General features: G+C 39.6%; 1 protein-coding gene across 3 annotated transcripts in view; it reads right to left on the bottom strand.

Annotated features, from left to right (window-relative positions):
* Nucleotides 1-630: 630 nt before the first annotated feature.
* Nucleotides 631-22,090, bottom strand: part of col4a6 (collagen, type IV, alpha 6) — a 143,571-nt gene continuing 122,111 nt past the window's right edge. For 2 of the 3 annotated variants that reach the window (XM_034149980.1, XM_034149979.1), the window contains exons 26-47: nt 21,570-21,641; nt 19,496-19,603; nt 19,064-19,282; nt 17,964-18,122; nt 15,025-15,195; nt 14,079-14,222; nt 13,639-13,761; nt 12,656-12,837; nt 11,498-11,561; nt 11,339-11,413; nt 10,878-10,985; nt 10,213-10,320; nt 8,921-9,112; nt 7,496-7,612; nt 6,722-6,883; nt 6,535-6,633; nt 5,270-5,422; nt 4,058-4,174; nt 3,302-3,493; nt 1,639-1,810; nt 1,275-1,389; nt 757-1,017 (exon numbers count right to left, since the gene is read on the bottom strand). In XM_034149980.1, coding sequence (XP_034005871.1) covers nt 757-1,017; nt 1,275-1,389; nt 1,639-1,810; nt 3,302-3,493; nt 4,058-4,174; nt 5,270-5,422; nt 6,535-6,633; nt 6,722-6,883; nt 7,496-7,612; nt 8,921-9,112; nt 10,213-10,320; nt 10,878-10,985; nt 11,339-11,413; nt 11,498-11,561; nt 12,656-12,837; nt 13,639-13,761; nt 14,079-14,222; nt 15,025-15,195; nt 17,964-18,122; nt 19,064-19,282; nt 19,496-19,603; nt 21,570-21,641 — 3,113 coding nt within the window. Of the gene's footprint in view, nt 1,018-1,274; nt 1,390-1,638; nt 1,811-3,301; nt 3,494-4,057; nt 4,175-5,269; nt 5,423-6,534; nt 6,634-6,721; nt 6,884-7,495; nt 7,613-8,920; nt 9,113-10,212; nt 10,321-10,877; nt 10,986-11,338; nt 11,414-11,497; nt 11,562-12,655; nt 12,838-13,638; nt 13,762-14,078; nt 14,223-15,024; nt 15,196-17,963; nt 18,123-19,063; nt 19,283-19,495; nt 19,604-21,569; nt 21,642-22,090 lie in introns of all 3 variants that reach the window. The other variant, XM_034149978.1, reaches the window with a different exon arrangement.

Raw genomic sequence — 22,090 nt, 5'->3', positions numbered from 1 at the left:
CAAAATAAACACATACACAATAGCACCATTGTCGGTGATGATCTGGAGAAGAACCACCACATATGCAGTTCCTCTCTTTCCATTTCCTCCCTCCTACACGCTCCTTTTTTTAAAACATTTTTAATAAGCAATTCATTCCTAAAACTCTGATGTTGTTTTTGGAGAAGCAGGAGAGAGGGGCTTCTTTTTCAGTCAGTGTTCTTTTATAGATTTTCTCCTCCTTAAAGGTCACCTATTATACTGTTTTTCATCAATATAGTATTGGTCTCAGATATATACAAAACATGTCTCTGAAGTGTTTGCCTCGAAACACCAAAATTGCAGCATCCCATAATCCCCTCTGTTTCAGCCCTGTTTCCAAAGTGCTGATTCTCTGTCTGTTACGTTAGATGAAAATAAGGAGCCCCTCCCCACGCCCCTCTGAGAGAGATTTGTTAGAGAGAACACAATGGTGCTCTAGGAGGATATTCAGGTGATAAGGTGGGGGGGTTACCTTGGTTGGTGATTGGCTAATGGTTACACAAGCCAAAAAATCGTTATGACATCACAAAGTGGCCAAAATCTGATCAGCTCATTTTCAGACAGGTTTTTATATAAATGGATCAGGACAAAAAGAGAGAGAATCTTTGTTCCTGAAGCTTTCAGAGTCTCTTTCCACAGAGGGGACACATGTTGATGTAGAAGAGACATGAAGAAGTGGATTTTGCATAATAGGGGACCTTTAACGCCTCTTGTTCTCCTCGGAAGGTGTTGATACTACAACAGCTTGCTGCAGACTTGGCAGCGGCTGACTCTGGATCTCTCCTGGCCGCCCTTCAGGGTCTCCTGTCCGGGGGAGTAGAGGAACTCCGTGCCCGGCTGCACGGTGGTGAGCCAGAAGCTGTATTCGTTGGCGAAGAAGTGGCAGGATCCCTTGGCTCCGTTGCACTCGATGAACGGCGTGGCGCGGAAATCCTCCAGACAAGAACCGGGGGAATTCAGAGACTGACCGCCACCTTCAGATCCTGCTGCTGTGTGCTGCACGGAGAGGGGACATTTAGTATTGATTAAATTCAAGGCTTTTATTGTCATTTGTACATTAGCTACAGTGTGGTTATGTCAATCAATTCTGTCTGCATTCTGTACAGATAGCTAAGACCCTTGAGGCCCTCAAACTACACAAAAAATGTGAACATATATGAAGAAAACGCTTTCCTATTTACCTTATCTCACTAAAACACGTCTAAATGTGATTTTTAGGGTGTATTGTGAGTTATTGATAGTCTTTGTTTTACCATGAGGAAGGAGTATCCGATCCAGAGACTCCTCCAGCCGGGGGGGCAGGTGGGGATGCTCAGATCCTGACTGTGCACGGCTACAGCCATAGAGGGAGCCTCACACACTGAACACCTGGAGAATAAGGACATGAGAGAGGCAATTATTGTTTTAGTTAGTCACCACGTAGCTTTCGTCTACACCGCAGTGTAAAAAAAACGTAATTTCTGTCATAAAAACGGCAAGAAATTCTACTTTTATAGACAGAAAATACGTAGAGACTTTTGCTCCAGCATACGTTGGTGGGAAATACAGTTAGGATTAGTTTCAGGGTGTTTAGTTTGTGAATGTATGAATCCTGCAGTCCTGAACGAGGGCCAGTACCTGCTGATGTATTGCTGGATCTGTTGCTCGGCAACGGGCATCATGGGAATGGGAGCGCTGGTGGAGAGCCAATAGGATTTGTCGTTTCGAGAGGCGTAGTAACACACTTCGTTGGGGGAGCAGTAGAGGAAGGGGATGGTGCTGAAGCGGGGGAGACAAGACCCCGGCTGACCTGCAGAGAGAGAGGGAGAGAGGGGAGAACATGAGTGATATGTTTCAAGGCTTTATTGTCATTAGCACAGTAGCTACAGTGTAGGCAATGAAAAACTGAAGTCACAGGCTCCTCCAACAGTGCAGAGGTGGATTATTTTACTTTCTACTTCTTACATGTTGAACCCAAATACCTGTACTTTCTACTTCTTACATTTTGAACACAAATACCTGTACTTTCTACTTCTTACATGTTGAACACAAATACCTGTACTTTCTACTTCTTACATGTTGAACACAAATACCTGTACTTTCTACTTCTTACATTTTGAACACAAATACCTGTACTTTCTACTTCTTACATTTTGAACACAAATACCTGTACTTTCTACTTCTTACATGTTGAACACAAATACCTGTACTTTCTACTTCTTACATTTTGAACACAAATACCTGTACTTTCTACTTCTTACATGTTGAACACAAATACCTGTACTTTCTACTTCTTACATGTTGAACACAAATACCTGTACTTTCTACTTCTTACATGTTGAACTCAAATACCTGTACTTTCTACTTCTCACATGTTGAACTCAAATACCTGTACTTTCTACTTCTTACATGTTGAACCCAAATACCTGTACTTTCTACTTCTTACATGTTGAACACAAATACCTGTACTTTCTACTTCTTACATTTTCCAAACAGGCTGGTTCCTTTAGTTTGAATGTGTGTTTGGTGGCGTGATCATTATTATTTAGAGTCATTGCGTGCCTATTGATTTGAACACGATCCATGTATCCATCATTTCCTGGTCTTCTCTAAAGAAGAGGGACCAATGAAAACGTTGTCATGTTGCCGTTGTTCAGCATGGAAACATTCATTAGCTAACAATGACATTATTGTTCTATTGATATAAAGGGAGGTCAGGTACTCTTTAAAACAGCTGCTAGTTATGGGTACTTTTTACTTAAGTACATTTCAAAGTCTTTACTTTTACTTGAGTAAAGAAGTTTAGTCAGTACTTCTACTTTTACCAGAGTTTTTTTAAACACGAGTATCTGTACTTCTACTTGAGTAAAGGATGTGTGTACTTTCGCCATCTCTGACAATGAGTGATTTTGCACTACTTTTTATTTTGTATTTTATTATATATGTTGCATTATTGGAGGAGCTCAGGTCAGAAGAATGTCATTGCCCTTTCTACACTGTAGCTTTGTGTAAAAAACATTTTAAGTTAAGCAAGATTTTAACATCCAACACTCAAAGTGTCACGTTTTAGATGTAAGATGTAAAAAAATGATGTTTTGAGCTGAAAGTAAAAAACTATTCTCGTCTTGTCTTTAGTACGCTCATGAATCTTATTACTTTTGGTAATTTAGGTAAAAGCTTCCATCGTGAAAAGTGCAGACAGGATGTAGCAGCTCACAAATCAAAGGTAGATGAAGGTAACAGTCCTTCAAACCTCTGTAGCATCACGTTAGCGACTGAATATTAAACGTTTTTCCCGTACCGAGGTCCTGGTTGTGAGCCTTCTCCTGGCCCTCCACGAACAGCAGGCTGTACCCGTCCCACAGCTTGGCCATGCCCTGAGGACACATGGGCACCTGGGCGTTCTGGCTGTGCTTCACCAGGGTGTATCCAATGCTTGAGCCACGACCCACAGCCCCGGGGGGTCCGGAGCGACCCGCGGACCCAGTGGCGCCTGGAGGACGAGACAACAAGAAGAAATAAGAGATTTGTTTCACATGCTAACTGTTGGGAAAATAGTGAATGTCCTCTTCCAATATCAGAGTCCACATGATAACAAAGGTATCCCAACTGTAGCTGTGTACATGACAGGATGTATGATTACCTAGAAGAGCATCAGGACTGTTTGAGGCATATGATAGCTATGTGATTAACATGATGATTCAGCCTCTATGGAGATAGACATATGACAAGCATGCTCATTTCTGACGTGGAGCTAATCTGAAGTAAACATTGAATACTGCTTTCTATTCCTCCATCTTGTGACTGTGTAACTCCCTCTCTTGGATATCAGCATGTGAAGGACACTGTTCAGGAACTAGTTGATGCTCTGTATGTGATGACTACTTCCATTCTTGAGAGGATCAGAAATACATGGATCCTGAGATTGAAGCTCAAGCCGGTGACGAGTGATATTTTCCTAACACTAACTTAGAAAGAGTCCAGGTATTTGCATGGGGGAGATTTCTGGGTTAAAATAGCATATTTAGAAGTTTATCATAGCATGTTGATGTCTGACCTTGTTCTCCAGCGGTTCCGGGGAAACCGGGGGATCCGGCCTCACCGATAGATCCGGGGTAACCAGGAGGTCCAGTCTGGCCCAGTTTACCTCCAGGACCGGGACGACCCTTAGACCCTAAAGCAGGACACACGTTCACTCAAGGGTCAACAAAAAGTCCAGAGAGCAGTTTTTTTATTCATATTAGCTTAGCTTAGCATGAAGACGAGAAACACGTGGAAACAGATCAACTACATCCTTACCAAAAGCAACAAAATCCACCAACAAGTATCTTAAAAGCTGAATATATAAAATGTTACAACACATTTCTTATAGTATTGAAGTTGAAGCTGTTTTGCTGAACAGGAAACACACTAAATAAACTGTACTTTACTTAGCTACGTCCTCCATAAACAAAAAAACAATATTCATAAGGGTTTACATATAAATGTTTGTATATAGAAAACATTTGCTTGTTAATCACACTATATAAAAACACTGATTGTTTACTGGTGAACAGTTTTGCTATGCCAGTAAAGTGTATTTCTTAGCTTAGCTTAGCATGAAGACGAGAAACAGATCACCTACATCCTTACCAAAAGCAAAAAAAAAACACCAACAAGCATCTCAAAAGTTCAATATTCAACATGTTATAATACATTTATTGTATTATTGAAGTTTTTGGAGAACTTTTTTAATCTTTGGACAGAGCTTGGCTAGCCTTTTAACCCAGTTTTCATCCTTAACGCTAAGCTAAGCTAAGCTAAGCTAAGTCTTCCCGCCATAAACTCACACACAGACTTCAGAGTGAAATACATCTTCTCATCTAACCATCACTAAATACTAAACTGTATTTAACCAAATAATGAGAACGAAACCTGATGTTTTCTTGTCATTTAGGTATCATTTTTGGCGTTTTTCTTAAAAAATGTATCGTTTTTTTGTCATTAATGGTAACAAAAATCTGTTTTATTTTGTTTTTATTTTATTTCTGTTTGTCTGTATTATTATTATTATTATTATTTTTGGCTTACATATGTATTCTGTATTCTGCATTTTGTATGTTTTGTAAGTAATTGCTGTTGCCTAAATTTTATTTTTATTATGTACTTTTAGTTGTTTTATTTTAAAAAAAGAAGAAAAAAACGTTGTACATTAATCTCAATAAAAATGTGATCACTAAAAAGAAAAAATGGTAACAAAAACAAAGATCTGGTCTGTGTGATTCCTCACCTGAACGTCCGGGGAGTCCCGGCTGTCCGGGTACTCCAGGAGTCCCGCTTCCGCCTCCTCCTCCGGGGTAACCAATTTCTCCGTAGGGTCGGTCTATGTCTTGCGGTATACTTTGAATCGTGGATCCGGGGGCTCCCTTACGACCGGAACGTCCTGGAGAGGAAGGGATGGAGAAAGAGGAGGAAAGAAGATAAGATAAGATGGACCTTTTTTAATTAACACAAAAACGTACAAAAAAATACTTAGTTCCCACTTGACAGTTAACGGAAAGAACAAAACAAAAAAACAACAACACGAAAACGTAGGGGGAAAGCGGCTTAACTTATCTTATCTTAAAGGTGGGGTAGGTAAGTTTGAGAAACCAGCTCGACATCGCTAGAATTTGAAAATACACAACCGGAGAAAATCTGCCACTTCCTTACAGAGCCCCTCCTCCAACACACACGAACGCGCACATGACCAATGAGGGCACGAGATAAGTTTGTGCACAGATGGAAGGCTGACAGGCAGGTAGGCCATCCAGTTATTTTAGCCGGGCCGGCTCAAATGATTGGTCGTGCTTTTTACAGTACTACGGCTTCCACAGATGACATTTCTTTATGGATTTTTTGTCAAAGCACTTCAGATATTCATTGCTATCGGGATGTTAAGAGCATTCCATGGAATATAACAACAAGTGTATCTCGAGCCGGTTTCTCAAACTTACCTACCCTACCTTTAACTTATCTTAACTTCTTATTTAAAGTGGACCTATCATGCTATATTTGAATAATATATTGTAGGGCCATACCTATATAAAACATGTCTGTGAAGTTTTTTTTTCAGATCATGCATTTTAGCCATGCCTCATTTCGCTCTATTTGCTCTTTGCCAGCCCTGTTTTTGCAAGGGCTGATTCTGTGAGAAGTCTTCTTCGCTGCTTTTGTGGAAGACTACAGCGCCACTTACAGGCCTGGCATATGTACTACAGCGTCTCCAGCGCTTTCGAGCAGCAATGGCCGGCCGTGGCCCAACCCCCCATTCCCCTGATAGGTGGAGAGTTGCCCATATAGGCGGAGCTCCCTGTTTCTGACGTCAGAACAATTTCAAATCTGTATCAGCTCCGTTGCAGCCCCGTTTTTAGAGATTTGGGTATGGAGGAAAAGAGAGAGGGTTCTGTTTTCGGACACTTGGTGAGTTCCCTGACACACCGGGGACACATATTCATGTATAAAAGACGTACAAAAGTGCATTTTGCATGATAGGTCCCCTTTAAGTCCTCTTACCTCGTACTCCCTTGGTTCCTTTGTTTCCGTAATATCCAGAATCACCGGGATAGCCCTTCAGACCAGGACCTCCGCTGTATCCGCTCTCTCCTATTCCTCCTAAAAAACACCCCAAAACATTTGTCTTAAACACTTTTTTTTGGGGTTTATTTCATATTGTTTACAGGCCAATCGGAGCTTCACTGACCTTTGAACCCGGGGCTTCCGAGGAGTCCGGGGCCTCCGGGAAAACCAGAGTCTCCCTTTCTCCCGGGGGATCCTGGGAAACCTGGGAGTCCAGGGTCTCCTCGGTCTCCCTGAGCTGTGCCGGGACCAGGAGGACCGGGAGGACCTGGAGGACCCTGGAAACCTGAGGAGAGAAGGAGAGGAGTTAGGACGAGAGGATACAGTGAAAGGAAATAGGAAACGAAACGGGTTGAGAAAAAAAAGGCAAAGGATAGGAGAGGAAAGGAAATTGGGTTTGAGGAAAGGAAGTAAATCAAAAGAAAGTAAAGGTTCAAGGTTCTTTATTTGTCATACGAACATAGCTACAGTGTAGTTATGTCGATGAAAATCTTGTGTCACAGGCTTGAAGGAAACTAAAGAAAATTAGGGTAAGAAGTAAATCAAAATAAAGGAAGGAAGTGTCGGAAAAGAAAGGAAAGGAGAGGGTAGGAAAGGAAAGGAGAGGGTAGGAAAGGAAAGAAAAGGACAGGATAGGATGGGACAGTAGAGGGGAGGATGGGGAATTGGTTTTAGAAAAGGAAGTAAATCAAAAGAAAGGAAAGCAGGTTGAGAAAAAGAAAGGACAGGAGAGGGAAGGAAATTAAATTGGGTTAAGAGAAAGGAGGGACACACAACAAAATTAAAGGACATTGGGTTAAAAGAAAGGGAAGGAAATGTAAGAGGCTTAAGAAGGAAAGGAAAGGAAAGAAGAGGACAAGATAGGACATTAAAAAGGACAGAAAGTAAATGTATTTACCAAATTCTCCATCCAGTCCAGGGAGTCCTGGGTCTCCAAGAGGTCCGTGAACGTCTGATCCCACCGTGGGACCGGGGGGTCCGGGAAGACCGGGGAACCCTGAGCGTCCGGGACCACCTGACACACACAAATAATAACAAACCATTTTGATATTTTTATATTAGCTAATTCATACTCTATATTCTTTAAAGGTCCCCTATTATACTGTTTTTATCAATATATTATAGGTCTCAGATATATACAGAACATGTCTCTGAAGTGTTTGTCTGAAACACCAAACAGATCATTGCAGCATCCCATAATCCCCTCTGTTTCAGCCCTGTTTCAAAAGTGCTGATTCTCTGTCTGTTACTTTAGATGAAAATAAGGAGCCACTCCCCACACCCCTCTGAGAGAGATTTGGTTAAAAAGAACACAATAGCCGCTTTCACACCAAGTACTTTGCCGTACTTAGTTCCCAGCACTTAGTTCCCAGCACTTAGTTCCCAGCACTTAGTTCCCAGCACTTAGTGCCCCCATGGAACTAAAGAGTAGATCGCGTTCACACCGGAATAAGTCCCTGAGGGAAGATTACGCAAATGAAGCCGCTGACGTCACTTCTTCTTCTTTTGCTTTGGGTTTACTGGCAGGCAGCAAACAACTTCACGGCGTATACTGCCACCCGAAGTCCCGGGCCGGAAGTCCCCGGAGTTGGGGACTGGCTTCAGTAGAAGCTGCTGGGACTCCCAGCAGCTTCTACTGAAGCCTTCCGAGTAAATCGCCAGAACGCCGACACCTCCTCATCACTCCACCGCTCCCATGTTTTCTTTTGTGTTGCCATAAGTTATTCTCTCTCCGTTGGTGCGCGGGGCTAATGCTAATGCTAATAACGCTAATGCCAGCAAATACAATGGCGGCTTCACAAAACCTTTCAGAGTTTTACGGGGCGTGGTTTGCAATTCGCCCAGCCAATCAGAAATTGGAACTTTTTTCTCCGCAGGAAAGTACCACCTCTCTAGCAGGGACTGAAAAGGGGGTAAAAGTTCTCATGAACTAAGTTCTCTTTTTGGTGTTAACGCAAAATCCCAGGAACTATCGGAACTAAACGGGAAAAGTTCGGGGAAAAGTACTCCGGTGTGAAAGTGTCTAATGGTGCTCTAGGAGGAGATTCAGGTGATAAGGTGGGGGGGGGGGGTTACCTTGGTTGCTGATTGGCTAATTGTTACTCAAGCCAAAAATCGTTATGACATCATAAAGTGTCCAAAATCTGATCAGCTCATTTTCAGACAGGTTTTTATATAAATGGATCAGGACAAAAAGAGAGAGAATCTTTTTTCCTGAAACGTTCAGAGTCTCTTTCCACAGAGGGGACACATGTTGATGAAGGAGAGACGTGAAGAAGTGGAATTTGCATAATAGGTGACCTTTAATTCCCGTGAAGCTCACCTTGGTCTCCTCTCTCTCCCTTGGCTCCGGGGTATCCTGGTACCCCGGGGTAGGCGGATCCTCTCTCTCCCTTCAGACCGGGAATACCGGAAGCTCCTGGACGACCTCCAGCGTTCCCACCTGGTGTTCCTGGGAGGCCTTTAGGTCCAGCGAGGCCATTAAGACCATCCAAACCAGGGGATCCAGGTAAACCTGCACAAAAACAACAGCGAGGGTTTGTTCATACTGGGGTAATACGTTTCAGGTTTAAAGTTTCAAGGCTTTTATTGTCATTTGCACATTAGCTACAGTGTAGATATGGCAATGAAAAACGTAGGTCTCAGGCTCCTCTAACAGTGCGACATATATATAGGACATAGAACAAATAAAACAGATAAACTAGTGCAAGAAATGTACTGTCCAGTTCCAATTTGTATCCACTTATATGCCAACACTCAATGGATTGAAACTGAATATTTGGTGACATTAAAACATAGGAGTATTGGAAATGATCTGTGCTTTTTTTAAGCTGGCATACAACTTTTTTTCGGCGCAACTGCAGCCAGTACTGAGCCCCAGTACATTTTTGACTTATGGTCTTTACAACGCTCTGGAGTAATTGGAAATGTTTGAATTAAACAAGTGAGAAACAATCCTAAGAAACAACCACTGGAATCTAATCCTACAAATGCCAAAATACCGAGTTAAAACCGAATTAAGGTGAAATAAACCTGCCACAAAAACCTGAAAAATTCACATTTAAATGTCAACGTTATCACTGAAGCGTCAAACTCCTCAGGAAACACACTAAATAAACTGTACTTTACTTAGCTAGGTCCTTCATAAACAAAAAATAAATATTCATAAGATTTTACATATAACTTTTAGTATATAGAAAAACATTTGCTTGTTAATCACACTGTATAAAAACGCTGATAATTTACTGCTTTGCTATGCCGGTGTATTTCTTAGCTTAGTTTAGCATCAAGACGAGAAACAGGGGGAAACGGATAACCTACATGCTTACCAAAAGCAACAAAATCAACCAACAAGTATCTCAAAAGCTAAATATTTAACATTTTATAACACATTTCTTATATTATTGAAGCTTTTGCAGAACTTTTTTAATCTTTGGACGGAGCTTGGCTAGCCTTTTAACCCAGTGTTCATCCTTTATGCTAAGCTAAGCTAAGCTAAGCTAAGCTAAGCGTTCCTGCCCTAGCCTCACACACGCACATTTGAATGTTAGCGTTATCACTGAAGCTTCAAACTCTTCAGTACAGTCTTGAAAGAAAGTGTAATAATCGTCTCACCTTTGGCTCCGGGACCTCCAGGCCCAGCAGGAGGTCCAGGAGTCCCGTCTGCTCCTGATCTTCCTGGATATCCAGACTGACCTTTTGGCCCGGGGAAACCAGGGGAGCCTGCAGAGGAAAGGAGGTGAAATGTTAACATCTAGCCTCCTGTGAATGTGATTTTTACTCGTTTCTTAAAAATGTGGGATGTAGACAGTAGAGGAGAGGATGGGAATCAAAAGAAAGGAAAGGACAGGAGTGGAGAGGGGTCGGACAGGACGAGAGGATACAGTGAAAGGAAATAGGAAACTAAAGGGGATCAGGCTGAGAAAAAGAAGGGATAGGAGAGGAAAGGAAATTGGGTTTGAGGAAAGGAAGAACAGGATAGGATAGGAAGTAAAGGAAACAAAAGAAAATTAGGGTAAGAAGTTAACCAAAATAAAGGACAGAAGTTTCGGAAAAGAAGGAAAGGAAAGGAGAGGGAAGGAAAGGGATGGGATGGTAAGGTAAGGAAAGAGGCTTCAGAAGGAAAGGAAATACAATTAAAGGTAAGGAAAGGAAAGGAAAGGAAAGAAGACGACAAGATAGGACATTAAAAAGGACAGAAAGTAATTATTTTATTAAGAATGTGATTTTTACTAGTTTCTTAAAAATCAGTTTGTCATCTCAGCGTTTTTATCTCTTACCCATTATTCCAGGCCGGCCTCCATCACCTGGACCTCCCTTTGATCCGGGGTAGCCTGGACCTCCTGGGAAACCGTTGTCACCGGGAGCGCCGTCATTCGCACGACCGCCTGAAGAGAGACATCAATATGGTGTGAAATACATCTTTTTGGGAATGAATGAGATGTCTTAAAACGAGTGAAACACTGTATATGATAATGTACATTTCTTGCTTATAAAACCTGGGAATACCAAATGTATTCTGGTAGAAAAGGGATATATTAAAAGAAGCAATTATGGTTTAAATATAAGCAAAAAAAAAGGGAATAAAAACAGTACAAGTCCGCACACAGTTAGGGAGTTAGCTACTTTTCTTTTTACTACTATGCGGAAATGTGAATAACAATCTTTTGGTAGGTGAAAAGCAGGGTATAGGAGCTATTATTGGTAATAACAGTCTTAAAATCAAAATAGTGGGTGTTACCTGGGAAACCTGAATCTCCGGGTTGTCCTTTAGCTCCCGATCTTCCGGGATAACCATAGCTCTCTCCGGGAGAACCTGAGGAACAAAACACGTGAGTCAAAGTCTGCATTTACACTTTCATAAACACATATGATTGGTGTTTTTTTAGCGTGCGCTCACCTTTGCCTCCTGGTCGGCCATTTTCTCCAGGATTTCCATTGAAACCAGGTGTGCCGTCATCACCCTGAAAGCACCCAATCAGTGAGTCTCATTGGTAATAATAATCATGATAATACGTTTATTTAGTATAGCACCTTTCACAGAAATACAATTCACAAAGTGCTTCACAAGAAAGAACAATAGTTAAAATGACATGAGGCAGAAATGTAAGGTTAACACAAAAACAAAACACAGACCACGTGGAGACCCGAAATATATATTTTTAAGCAAAAACTAAATATATATATGTTAGTAATTTAGTTTTTGGGAGAAGGGGTGGGATTAAATAAGTGTAAACTTCTTCCCACCCCTTTTCGGATGTGTAATTATTAGGTATTCATTTGTTTACATATAATTTGTAAGTCAGTAATATTTTTGTTTATCAATTTGCTTAAGTTTGTTTAGTATAATAATTCTCTGTTTCAAATATTTTTTTAAGCAATAGTACAGACTTCTTTGGGGTGTAAATCATGCCTCTCTTTATCAACATAGAAGACAACAAGAAATAATAGAGAAAACACATAGCATGACAGGAATACCATACTTCATGACATACATAGTCATAGTGGGAAAGAACATACAAAATAGTACAGCGGTTCCCAACCCCCTAGTGGTCCGCAAAGGCATTGCAAGTGGGCCACCAAATAATTTGCAAAACATTATGATTTGTGTGGAAACATTTCATTATAAAGATTTTTTTTTATTTTAACCCCTTTTCCTTTCTCTTTCTTGATCCTCCTTAGCAACGGTCATTACAGTCCTTGACAGCGGTCTGTTCTACTGGATTGACAACGTATCACATGTTCTGAATTGACCAATCAGAACTTTATTTAGCCTCCATATTGTTTATGGTTGAATGTGGGCCGCAACATTTTTTTTTATTCTTAAGTGGGCCCTGAGTTGAAAAAGGTTGGGAACCGCTGAAATAGTATATATAATAAAAATAAATAAATAAACTTAAAGGGTAGTATTATAATTCTCATGTTTCATTTCATTATTATTATTATTTGTTTTTATGATTGTTTTACACATTCGAAATAAATCAAATCAAATCATCTCAAGTAGAAAGAAAATGTAAAAAGATGGGTAGAAACAGTTTTTCAAGTTATGTTTTCTTACCCTCGGTCCAGACATGCCGGGGAATCCCATAATACCAGATTCTCCCTTTGGTCCGGGGTAACCTGGAGTACCTGATTGCCCGGGGTAACCAGGTACGCCAGGCTGTCCTTTGCTCTGTTCGGCGTAACCAGGAAGTCCGGGAAGACCCTGACGACCAGGTTGACCCGGGAAACCCTTGTCACCTGAGAGCAGAGGCAGATATAATCAGAATAATAATAATAAAAAAACATAATATTAATAATAATAATGAAATACAAATAATTACAAATAATATTTAAGATAATAATTATATGCAACATTAGAAATAATAAAAATAATAATAGTGATAAGAATAAAACAATTATAAGAATAAAAAAATATTAAAATAATAAAAAATACAGTTAATTAAAAAAAAAATACAGATAATAATAATATATAAAAAAATACATAACAATTATAAAAAAACTAATAAGAATATAAAAACGTCCTAAAATTGAAAAATAATAATAGCGGTAATAATAAGAATACAAAAAACATAGTTATAATAATAATAATAATTCAATAATAATAATAATAATAATAATACAAAAAACATAGTAATAATAATACTAAAATTCAAATTATAATAACAAAAACTAATAAGAATATAAAAACGTCCTAAAATTGAAAAATAATAATAGCGGTAATAATAATACAAAAAACATAGTTATAATAATAATAATAATAATAATAATAATTCAATAATAATAATAATAATAATACAAAAAACATAGTAATAATAATACTAAAATTCAAATTATAATAACAAAAAGTAATAAGAATATAAAACCCCTAAAAAATAAAAAATAAATAATAACATACCCGGTTTAGAATGTATAAAAAAAAACACTTAAAATATAAATCACACAATATAAATGTATACTTTAAAAGCAGCTTTGAGGAGACGTTCACGTTGTCTGTGTCTCAGATGTCAACAATAACAGATAAACAGGAAGTAGATCTACCTCTGGGTCCGGGGAAACCAGGAAAGCTGCTGCCTCCGTTGTTTCCTGGTTCTCCTTTTTCTACTAACTCTGATCTGAACCGAGGGGAGGGCAGACCAGGGGAGCCGGGGTATCCTCTGTCACCTGAAGGAGGGAAAACACACATTATGAGAGTCCTTCAGTTCGTTAAAATGCCATTTTAACCACACTTATTGGTCGTAATCATCAGTATTTCTTCTTCATGTTAAGTAGATTAAAGACTCATTTTCTCTGCTATACAAGGCCGCTGATTTCCTCTGCTTTTGGCCTTTTGTGACACACTACTAACCTGCACTCTCATCTGCACACTTATGTAAATATATTTAACATGTTCATACGAATGCACAACTTTTTACTGTGAGATAAATAGAGTTCCATCTTATCTTATCTTCTCTTATCTTACTTAATTCTGGATGCTTTACCTTTCGGTCCGGAGTACCCGGGGCCGCCGTTGAGCCCGTTTCTACCCTGTCCTCCAGGCTGTCCTTTCCCTCCAGGAAAACCAGAAGATCCAGGACGTCCCGGGAGTCCAGGGAAGCCCATCAGTCCGGGGAAACCTGACTCACCTGTGGAAAACACAGAAAATCAAAAATGTAAATGTCACTGAATCCTTGAAATATTGTGAACAAACCATGATCCTATCAGCTGAGCGTTAAAATCAAACTTCAAACAGGACTGCAGATGGAAATGTCTTCTCTTTTCTGAGATTAATGTATTTGTATGCATGGTCCTTGTTGAAATAAATACATAATAAAAACTTGATTCATAACCACTGATAGAAGATAGGGTACTTTCTATCTTCCTACACTAACTTTACACAAACAGCAACAGGAAGAATTAGAAACAGGGCCATTTAAGACATAACAATAGGAAAAAATGCAATGAAATAAACCTTGCTGATTCTCACTAGTGTTGTTTTACGTCAGCCCTCTACATCAGCGGCTCCCAACCTTTTTCAACTCAGGGCCCACATAAGAATCTAAATTTTTTTCGCAGCCCACATTCAACCATAAACAATACGGAGGCTAAATAAAGTTCTGATTGGTCAATTCAGAACATGTGACACGTTGTTAATCCAGTACAGACCGCTGTCAAGGGCTGTAATGACAGTTGCTCAGGAGGATCAGAAAGAGAAAGGAAAGGAGGTAAAATTATCTTAAATCTTAGTAATGAAAATGTTTCCAAACAAATCATAATGTTTTGCAAATTATTTGGCGGCCCACTTGAAATGCGTTCGGGGCCCACTAGGGGGCCATGGCCCACAGGTTGGGAACCACTGCTCTACATCATGCATGAAAATGTTGGCTAATTTGAAAAGCCCTACTGCAGCGACAAGTACTTTGATGATAAACAGCATCTCCAGCCTACCCTTTCTTCCCGGTGTTCCTGGGATCCCGTCTCTAGTTCCCGGTCCGGGGGGTCCGGAGGGTCCTCGGGGCCCCGGAGATCCAGGGGTACCGGGCACGCCGGGGGTCCCCTTCATCCCCGCTGGTCCTGGGAAACCTAGGTCTCCTCTGTCTCCCTTTCTACCGGGGAAACCTGAGGGCGGGCGGACGAAGGACGGCGAGACGGGCAAAAGAAAGGCGGAGGAATTTAGTCAGAAGGAGAAGGAAGTATAGGCTAAATCTATATACTAATAGACATAGTAATTTCACTTTTTCAGACACTTAAGTAAAGAAAAAGCTCAGAAAGTTAGAAAAACTGAGTAACAAACACATAAACTTACCTGTAATGTAACTTACCTCCAACACAATAGCTAAGTTCATAAATAAATATAGCACTTTATGATTTATTTATATTATTAAAACACACAGTTTGGCAAAAAAGTACAATGCAAACATGTGCCACTACGTCGTGTCATTGCCTTGGTTAGGCTGCAATTGCACTTGTTATTAAACAATTTCAGCTCATTATAAAAGGGATTTAAATAGTTTACATATTCTCGATCAAATCTGCAATATTTTATCCAAAGATATAATAATCTCAAGTGCAATTCCAGGCTGAATTAGCGTTTTCTCAACCGCCTAAAGTTGTGCTAGCAGACTATCACTACTGTTGACCTTCTTAAAAAGAGGACCGTTTTCAACACACCCATGCAATCTAAAGCACATTTAAACCATTACATGTTTATAACCTCGCACTAATTGAGCACGATGAATGGATGTGTTGAAATTAAAAGTCCTTTTTTAAGAGGAAACGCCTCTACGGTGCTTGTTAAAAAGCCAGTTGTCACACACACTAATGCAATAAACACATCTTAGTACAGATTACACTTCAGGAGGAACTAGGAGGGTTAGTACCAGCTGTAAAAAAAAACAACAAACATCAGTGGAAGTCACATTTCATAATAAACGTTATGTTTCTGGATCTGTAGCAGCGGAAATGTCCATCTTATACTGATGTTCTGATCTTTAATTGAGTTGTAAAATATATTTTTCAACTGTCGTACAATCAGGTGTCCTTTCAGCATGTTCAGATTCACAAATTGGATAAAAACATGATCCACATACTATATTTCTAAGTTGTGTTTAAATGTATCTTGTTTACATGCAGAGAAGGGAGCAACACTTTTCATTATTCACTAAGAAACTTGGATTTTCTTATAATTATTTCCAACGTTTAAGAGTTATCTACCAAATGAGATTACATTTAAATAGTTAGTTGCTCAAATTGAACCTCTAGACCAGTGGTTCTCAACTGGTCAGGCCTCGGGACCCACTTTTTACTTGGTCAATACATCGCGACCCAACATTTTGAAGCACTCAAATCTATTCAACAAAAAATCTTGCTGTAATATATACGCTTTTGAGCATACAATATTAATAAAAGTGAAGTACAGTGCATATATCCCTTATATCCCTTCACAGAACTAAAGTATGCTTTTAAAAAAAAAGGTTTAATGAGATGATGGAATCAAAGCTGAACTATATAACATAAAAAGGCACACATGCTGAAACCCAACCCCAGCAGGGGGGTCTGGGGGGATTCTCCCCCAGGAGATTTTTAGAAATACTAACATAAACTACGCATTCTGGTACACTCTGAGAAGAAAATCGGGCCTTCAAAATAAAAGTTTGACTTTTTCTAAAAAAAAAAAAAAAAAAGAATTCCAATTTTTTTTCTCAACTTTTTTTTCTTCACTCACACATCCGCGACCCACTCGAAACGGGTCCGCGACCCACTTTTGGGTCGCGACCCACCAGTTGAGAACCACTGCTCTAGATAACTCAGTACATACACAATATAGGACCTACTGTATAGTCGGAGTTCCTACTTATACAACATTTCATTTTGATGAACAAAAGCATTAAAATATATCCTGAGCATTTAGTTTGGTGAACATTTAGCTTATTATATATAGGAAGAAGTAACTAAAGAAAATACATTTAAAGAGTAAGTTGTTAAAAATGACTTCCTTAGAATATCGATGCCGAAAATCGGAGTTCCCACTTGCACAAGACTAGTTTTTCACACCACTGACTGGAAAAAGGAATCAGAATATGCAGATGTGTCTGCTGTACAGCATTGAGCTGCAAGCTTGAAATATTTCAACGTTTAGGAGTTTTCTGCCAAACAATATCACGTTTAAATAGTTCAAATTAAACCTCTAGAGAACTCCAAACTTGAACATTTTAGACCTACTTCTAGAAAAAGACACTGAAAGTTGGAGTTCCTACTTCTATGTAAAAAACCCTTAAATATATCCTTTATTTATTGGAGAACACTAGTTTGACACACCGTTGACTTGAAAAGGGAATCAGAATATGAATCAGAATATGCAGATGGACATTTGTCTGCTGTACAGATGAGAAATGGCGAGCGCTGTTAGAGCGTTTGGTCTAAAGCACGAAGCAGGAGGATGGAGGGATTTGAAGCAAAAGGGATGGATGTGGAGGACGAGGTGGAGGAGGAGGAAGAGGAGGGCGTGTCTCACCTTGGCAGCCTATAGCGAATGACCCAACACCAAGAAAAGATGGAGGGATGAGAGGATGATGGAGATAATGGTGGTGGTGTGTAGGAAGGAGGGAAGGAAGGAGGAGGAAACACAGAGAAATGCAAAACAGGAGAATTCTTTTGGGTGATGCAGAGTTTCAAATAAACAACAGGAAACACAAAAACTGTGGTGTCTGATTCGTCAACGCAGGAAAAGTGAAAAAAGGGAGGGGGGGGGGAGGAGTGACAGCCAAGTTCAAACTAAATCCTATTTTACTAGAAATCAAGCTCCAAATAACTTGTTGTTTTTCACACTCGAAGTCCTACAGAATTCAACTGAAGTGTCGTGGAGGAAGATGCTGAGTTTTCCTCACCTGGAGATCCGCTCAATCCGACATTACCGGGAGAACCGGGACGACCGGGAATACCAAAGATCGGCTCGCCTGGAAGTCCGGGAAGACCGTTGTTACCGGGGTAACCGTCGACTCCTCGCTCTCCCCTCAGACCGGGAACGCCGAAACGCCCGTCGCCACCTGACAGAGGGAGAGGGAATATAGTTATAGTTAGACTTTTATTTTATTTTATTAGTCGATTTATTGAACATGTTAGAACCAAATAAACAATAATAATATTTATAATAATTATAACAAAGAGAAGCAAAATAAAACAAACGTTCAAGGTGTAACAAAGCATTTAAAAAAAAATCTGTCATGTTTCTGTCATGTTCAAAAGGGGCAAAAAGAAGCTAAAAAATGTTTCCCTCTGGTAATTTCTTATTTGAGCATTTTATTGCACATTCTTACTTCTTAGGTTTACATCATATTTTCTCTTATTCATCTTTTAATTTATATCTGTCTTAAATGGAACAACTGTCAGGAAACCCGTTTTTTCCTGGGACAAATAAATGATACGATCACTAATTTGACTTCTTATAATACAGTTACTTATACTGTCAATGTATCAGGTAGACCTAGCTTCAAATACTACATGAATACCTCTTTTTATGAAGGGTAAAATCAGTTTTAGGTTGTTAGAGCCCCTTAAGGTCATATTTTGAGAAAATATGTTTTAGTTAGAATCACATTTACACGTTTTTTTGAATACCCTTTAAATGAATACCACCGTTTTGTATAGTTTTGCATATATTGATTGATGATCATTGGACTATGCAAAGGTTATGTTTCCGTTTGCTTTGCTTCTGTTATATTTTGCTAACAAAACCCTACTTTTAGCACAATTTCTACAATTAACACAGCTTCTTACATTGTTATGTCGAATTGATCAGGTACTAACTTAAACTGATTCATTGAAAACTCCCTTGATCAAGGGTATAAATATCTGTTTTTGTTCAACATGATTGCAAAAGGTGTTGATACAACCATGTGGTCATTTCAGAGGATGTGTTTTATGGCGTTGAATTGATAATCCAAGCTCAGGAGTGGACTAAATTAAAGAATCAGTGTCTCAGACCCACCAGGTTGTCCCGGCCCTCCAGGGGTCCCGGGCTGGCCCTTGTTTCCAGGGGTCCCTGGTCCTCCGTTCTGTCCCGAGGAGCCAGGCGTGGCCCCCAGCACCTCTCCAGTCTGGCCCTTTCCTCCGGGACGACCAGGAACTCCGTCCTTCCCTTTGCCGCCGTCAAAGCTCTGTCCGGGACCGCCGGGAATACCAGAATCCCCTCTGGGTCCGGGGAAACCTGCACGGAGGAAAAGGGAGAAAGAGAAGGGAGTCAGAGTTATTTTATTTAAAAAAAAGGCAAGGCAATCTCAATCTTTATTTATTTATATAGCACATTTAAAACAACCTCAGTCTACCAAAGTGCTGTACAGGGAATACATACAATATAAAATAACACAATGGGAGTAAAATAATCGGCCTGGATTAGAGACAATTTAGTGTTTAGTTTTACCTTGTGGTCCAGGTTGTCCTCCAAAACCGGGGTTTCCTCTGTCTCCTTTGGACCCGTCAAATCCGGGACGTCCGGGTCCTCCTAGGAACCCTGGCTGACCTTTAGGGCCTGACGGGTAAATGCACATTGGACTTCGTTATGAGTGTCCTTTAGTTCCTTAAAATGCCATTTTTACCACATTTCTTGGTAGTAATTAGTATTTTCTTGTCATGTTGAATAGATTAAAGTCTCATTTTCTCTGCTGTTCATTATGAGTGTCCTTTAGTTTGTTGAAATGCAATTTTTACCACATTTTTTGGTAGTATTCAGTATTTCTTTCTCATGTAGATTAAGTAGATTCAAGTCAAATTGTCTCTGCTATACAATTCTAACTTAATATACAAGTCTATCTGGTTCATAAAAGTCTGCTCCAGAAATCCTCTCGGGGACAGGAAGTTGCATAATTACGGTTGCATGCCTTTTTTGGGGGGTTAGGGTAGCTGTAGTAAGGAGTCAGAAGAAAGTGAAGTCTATAATACATCTAATTATTTCATTTTTTTAAAAATGTTATTTCACAGGATATCATGTTTTTTTATGAAATCAATCAATTCTCATGTGCTGTCCTGTTATTTGCATCCAACATTTTTAACAAATTAAATTCTTCCAAACTGCAGTTCCACTCCTTTCCTTTAGGACAGACGTGTCAAACTCAAGGCCCGCGGGCCAAATGTGGCCCGCCACGTCATTTTATGTGGCCCGCGAGAGCTCGCAAAGAATATAAACAGTTTATTATACGGTTACATGCCGTTTAAGCACGTTGCCCATAAACAGCATGTCCCAAAATGCATTTCGTTTTGTGACGTGCGCACTGAAGCGACTTCCTATCAGCAGCGGCACTCTGAGGCGGTGAGTGACCAGTGTGTGACTGTGAGTGACACAGAGTTGAAGGAACATAATTTACAGCGGCACAGAGACACCAAACACGGAGCAAAGTCTGCTTCAGCAACCGAGACAAGCAACTCCAGTCCCAGAACAAACAGACAGAATGACCCGCTCTTTAAGAATCAGTCGGTGTTGCTGCGGCTCAGAGACACACATGGATTTATTATGTTTTAGAAAAACTCGCGTTACGGTTATTTCCGGTTTCTGGTTGATTAAAATATATGAGGTCTTGGCTTGCAGAGTATGAACGTCTTTTTGCTATATTCAGACGATAAATACTTATAAATACTTGTGTAAAGTTTGTAAAGGAAGGAGGAAAACTTCCGCGATCCCTGTCCCCTCTCACTCTGTTCCTCCTCAACACGCCGCCGCCCCCCCCCCCCACTCACTGCTTACTGAAATAGTGAGTGACAGGTGATAGTAACACAGCAGGATCTGGGACAGGGGGTTCTCAAAGTCTTGGCTTTCAGACTATTAAAATATTATTGCTGAATTCAAATGAAATATAGCCTACTTAAATAATGCTTGATATACAAAAGAAAAATACTTTATTATTCACAAAAAATAGATTTCACAAACATTGTATCTCTTTTTGATAAGATATGATGAGGCTAACTAAATTTCATAAATTCATGGGATTTATGTAACAGTAAGAGAGTGAAATGTTAGTCTGAGCCCACATACAGTATTTTTGTGTCTACGTGCACAATACATTAATGCACAACCATGTGCTTTCAGACGTAGTTATTGCCAAAACCAATAATACTCCAATGCAGAGGCAATATTGTTATACAGTATAAAACATTATTTTGATATTTATATATGTATATTTATATAGTGTTAAAATTACAACCGGCCCTTTGAGGGCAACCATAATGCTGATGTGGCCCGCGATGAAATTGAGTTTGACACCCCTGCTTTAGGACTATAAAAGAAAAAGCAATTTTCTTTAAAAAAAACAGATAAATCTTGCTTTTTTAAATAAACAAATGCATTAAAAACAGACAAAAAATCAGAAAAAACTGCTCCGATCAGAAAATATTAAATCAAAAATGTTAGGCAAATTAAAACATTTTTTTTTAATTAGATGAGAAAACAGACAGGAAGTGCATTTGTCGAAAAAAAAAATGGGTAATTTGTTCTTAAATCGTACCTGGTTGTCCGGGTCGTCCGGGTCCTCCGGGCTCTCCGACCTCACCGGGTATGGAGCACGGTAAAACTGTGCCTGGTAGCAGTCACACAAGTTAGCACACACACTTTAAATACTTTAACAAACAGTGAACGATAGATAACATACATGCCTACTTGTTTTTTTAATATAAGAGATAACTATACGTCTAATAAATCTGCACATATTTAGCAATATGTAGAATACTTTACACAATATTTCTATAGCTCTTATTGTTATTTAAACAGAATATTCTCATGAATGTGTGTCGCAGCGTTGATTGTCTGTCGCCTCCATTCACGCCAAATTCACGACTTTCATTTCGGTTAATCTGAGTTGAATTATGGGAATTATTGTTGTTGTTATTATTATGTGTGTTGAATGTTGTTAGTGGCAAATTTCATCGCAATGAAGTTCAAAGATGATGACTGAAAAGTTCAATTCAATCTGGTGTTGGGGAATCAGGGTTTATGATTTCCTTATATACCCCATCCCACCCCCAAAAT

Source organism: Trematomus bernacchii, unplaced genomic scaffold (genome assembly GCF_902827165.1).
Source record: "Trematomus bernacchii unplaced genomic scaffold, fTreBer1.1, whole genome shotgun sequence".
Lineage (NCBI taxonomy): Eukaryota > Metazoa > Chordata > Actinopteri > Perciformes > Nototheniidae > Trematomus > Trematomus bernacchii.
The sequence above is the reverse complement of the archived record's forward strand: the minus strand, read 5'-3'. Positions and strand labels throughout refer to the sequence as shown.